This window comes from Asparagus officinalis, chromosome 3 (assembly GCF_001876935.1).
Source record: "Asparagus officinalis chromosome 3, Aspof.V1, whole genome shotgun sequence".
Lineage (NCBI taxonomy): Eukaryota > Viridiplantae > Streptophyta > Magnoliopsida > Asparagales > Asparagaceae > Asparagus > Asparagus officinalis.
The window spans coordinates 99,287,903-99,292,318 of NC_033796.1; the positions used below are offsets into that span (position 1 = coordinate 99,287,903).

At 34.5% G+C, this 4,416-nt stretch overlaps 1 protein-coding gene across 1 annotated transcript in view; it reads right to left on the minus strand.

Annotated features, from left to right (window-relative positions):
• The window catches only part of LOC109834869 (flowering locus K homology domain-like), a 13,508-nt gene extending 10,091 nt beyond the window's left edge, over window positions 1–3,417 (minus strand). Inside the window, exons 1-2 of the mRNA XM_020402886.1 lie at window positions 3,315–3,417; window positions 518–966 (exon numbers count right to left, since the gene is read on the minus strand). Of these exons, the coding sequence (XP_020258475.1) occupies window positions 518–952 (435 nt within the window). The 5' untranslated portion in view covers window positions 953–966; window positions 3,315–3,417. The remainder of the gene's footprint in view (window positions 1–517; window positions 967–3,314) is intronic.

Below are 4,416 nucleotides of genomic sequence, written 5' to 3' on the forward strand. Positions count from 1 at the left end.
TACTCATGTCTAGATGATGAATACTCAACTCAAGTAGGATAAGCTATAACAAGACAAGTGTAGTCCATCTTCGTGACCAAAATTGAGTAGAAATCCATCAGATATGGCAATCCGATATTTAGTATATGTCCCTGGACATATCCCCAATTTCCGCTACCCAACATAAATTTTATCTGTCCGATATGAACCCGACATCCGACATTTAAAACCTTGCTATTTTTAGCATATTTTAAACAGATAACGGAGGTTGAGTTAAAGCAAAGATATATATTTGATACACATGCCCCTTATTGATGTAAAACTAACATCATCTTTTTCCATTAACAACCTACATATGAGAACCAATAAAACCCCTACTCCTACTTGATGCTAAGCTATCATCATCTTTTACCATTAACAGCCTATTTATGATATTACAAGCATAAGAAGAAAGGTTACAAAAAGAACATGCTAGTAAATACCAAACTCAAAGTAAATTAAACTACAAGTAAGACCTAATCTACATATTACAACTTACAGCTCTTTCTGGGGCTCTTGCATGAGCATCTAGAACCTTGATACGAGCTTTTGATTCTTCACATGTTTTCTTAATAAATTCACCTTTTCGGCCAATGATACCACCAACTTTGTGGCTTGGAACTAATAGTCGGAAAACATTGTTTCCTGGCCAACCGGGCCATTTCTTCTCACTGCTCTTAACTCCCACTTCCTCATTCTTCCCTTGTTGTTGGTTCTCTAGGTTTTCGGAAGCTCCAACCATGCTATTGTTACCTTCCTCTATGGTGTTTTCAGTTCCATCTGTGCAATTTTCTGTTCCACCTATGACATCTTCAGAAGCAACTGTGGTATCTTCAACTGCACACATGTCAGCTTCAGCTCCAGCCATGTCATTTTCAACTCCAGCCATGTCATTTTCAACTCCAGCCATGTCAGTCTCCGTAAAGTTTTCCATGGTTGATGTCAATACTGTGCAAAACAAGATGAAGTTTCACTATCAGATAGTGTACACAACACACACACACACACAAAAAGGAAGTTGCTAATAGGAGTTTTAACTGATTCAAAATTAACAGAGAAGATGCTAAAAATGATCAGAAATTAATTAAGTTAAAAAAATAAAAAGATTCCTAACACAACTTGTCCAGAACATATCCTAAATCACTTATCCATTGGGCGCATTTCTAGAAACTGCAGATCCAACAGATCAATTAAAGGAAACTTAGTACAACAGCACAAAGTCTTAAAAGGAGGTAATATGGGAACATCAGAAAAGGCTTCATGTTAAGTTACATTTAGCAACCTGACATGAGTTGATTTCTTTAAAGCTAGGATACCAGGTTTCATTCCAAGGAAAAAAAATGGTTCATTAATTTTCATCATACAAACATATATTTTCATTTTGCAGTTTCTGCTTCCTAAAATATATGAAGAAAATGCACAGAAAGTATTTTACAAATTTTTGAAAAAAAAGGTTCACATCGAAAGAAAAATCCTCATCTGGTACTAACCCGCAGAAAACACTGAAAAGGAGGTCCCAGGTCACATGGGAACAGGAAAAGTCTTTGATGTAAAATTATTTTCAGCAACATGACATAAGTTGATTTATTTTTCTTAACTAGAATACTAGGTTTCATTCCAATAATAAAATTTGAATTTGTAATCTGTAAATGCTGCAAAAATTAAAGAAAGGGAAAAAATCCAAGAAAATTACTTCAAAGAACTGCATATTGTACCAGTCAAATCACCACTGTCAATTATTTGAAGATAAAAGAGGGTTCATGCAAAAGGTACAAACACTATAAACCACATCAACTCTTGCTAGCATAACCAAATTAATCATGATTCACTAACTTCACTTAAGGATTTTTTTTTTGGCATTTTACAACTAGATCATAATACATATATCTATTTCTTTTTTGCAGTTTCTGCTTCCTAAAATATGAAACCACAGAACTTGTTTTACAAAAAAATTGGACAAAACTGTTAATAGAGAAAGGAAATTCCTTTACTATTAATAACCAGCAGAAAACAGAGCTTGTAATGGAAAAAAATGTGAAGAGCACAAAATAGAAATTATATGCTCAAAACAACAAATCATAATGAAACAAACAAAAATCTATCATACTCCCCAAAACCACTGCTCAAAGTCTTACACTTACCCGATCTATACATAATCATTTTCAGAGATTCTTATCTAAACAAAGACAACAGCAGTAGAACTGCTCAAACAGTTACAACCCCAATCAAGTCATGGGGAAAATTTTTCCTTTAACTTACAAAAATTGTGAAAAGGGTCCGCTTCACTACAGTTTCCACTGCCAAAAAATAACCCCTTGTCTGCCAACTTTATAGAGCACAGAACTTAAAAGCCCTAAAAATCAAGAGAAAAAACAAAAGAACATACCTGAGTAATAAAAGACTGTAGGTAACATAAACCCTAAACACCGGAAATTATGCTATAGAGCACGTGCATTTCCCCAGAAACCCTAAACATCCAGCACTAGAGCCCCAGAGCACTCAACAAACACTATCTCAATACTATTTAGCAAAAATGGATAACTTTTAATGGTTTTTCATGCAATTTTCTCAATAGAGAGAGAGAGAGGGCATTGAGCTATGCATCTTCCTTTTTCCTTATCTAAACGAAGATAAGGGAACTAAATCTACTCAAAACCAGCTACAAATCCCAAGCAAACAATGGAAATGTTCCTTTTTAATTGTTTTACAAAAATTCTGCATAAGTCACTTCAGAACAGTTTCTTTAAAAAAAACTTCAAAAGGAAATGAAAATCAAATCCCTCGCATATGAATTTTAATGAGCGCATGGCCCAAAATGGAAATAGCTACGATTAGAAAAACCAAAGTCAACAACAACAAAAGAATATATCAAAGTAACAAAAATCTACTCCTAATATCCTACACAGACCACTCATAACAAGCGATAAGTAGCACCACGGCAGGAACCCTAAACCATAGAAATCAATAAAACACGTGTATTTCCTGAACACTCAGCAAAAGCTCCAGTTCACTGCATTATCTACGGCAAATAAGGAGAGAAAAAAAAATCCGAACGAAAAATAATCCTCATCCATCAATTACACAGAGCTCGTCGATTCGAGATGGAGATAGATGTAATGAAGAAACAAGAATCCCTAGAGATCGACAAGAGCAACAAAAGAAGAAGCCTAAGTAAAGGAAAACTACACTCCCCCTGATTGAAACCCTAACGCCAGAAACCCTAAACACTAGAAATCAAACTATAGATCAAAGAACCCTAAATCTCAAGCAAATGAACAAACGATTTAGGGTTATACCTGCGATTTTGCCGATCGAGCGCGCGCGAGGAGAGAGAGAGAGACTCGAGAGAGGGAGAGATTTGGGGTTTAAAGCGGGGGGAGGGAGATTTTTAGGGGTTGGAATTCGGATGACGTATTTGTTCTCCCCCTTTGGGTTTGCGGAATGACCAAAATGCCCTGTACGTTTGAGGGTGTCTAGACCTATGTTCTAGTTTTGTTGGGGGTAGAATGGTCAATACAGGTCAGGGTTCGGGGAGCACGGCGATGTGAGCTCGAGGCTGCGTGGTTCTTTATTAATTTGTTCCCTCTCGTGACGCGTGATTTGCACGTGTAGCCTTTATTGGCTCGAAATGGACATTACTACTCATTTTTGGGTACCCAACGACCAATGCGGAGCAACTCCAACCTAAGGGGGTGTTTGGTTCAATTTCTAGAAATTATAGGAAATGTTTTTCATCTAAAATATGATTTCCTTGTATTTCTTAAAAAAATTATAAAAAAAGTTTTGAGAAATCAAAAAGTACCAATTTTTTTGTTTTTTGTACTTTGTTTGTTTGGTTCAAAACAAAAAAAATAGCTTATAACTTTATAGAAAATAACAAGATTTGGTAGGTTTTTAATTAAATATGGTATGTGTCAGATTTCTGTTGATTTCCTCTCATTTTGAGAGGAAATTGCTTTTTGTAAAATTTGGTAGGTTTTGATATTTTATAGAAAATATTTCTGTAAATTTTTTATTGAACCAAACACAATTTACAGAAATCTCTGAAAAACTTTTAATTACAAATTTTTCATTGTCAGATGTTTTGAGAAAAGTTTTGTCAAAAAATATGCAACCAAACAGCCCCTAAGGTTTCAGAGTCGCTAAAAAAAATTCAATTTTTTGCTCACAAAAATATCGCACTGGGATTTTTTTAAGACTAGTTTTTATGCAAGTGCATTGCACGTGGTTAAATATCATAATTATTCATTTTTAGTTTATTTTCTTACTATAAAATTTATTCTTCGATTTCGATTTTTTCTCACTTATGTCTCTAAAATTTAATATTGTGATTATTTATCTTCTTTAATATTTGTTTGAGTGAGCTACATGAAAAAACTAATATTTGTTTGAATGAGC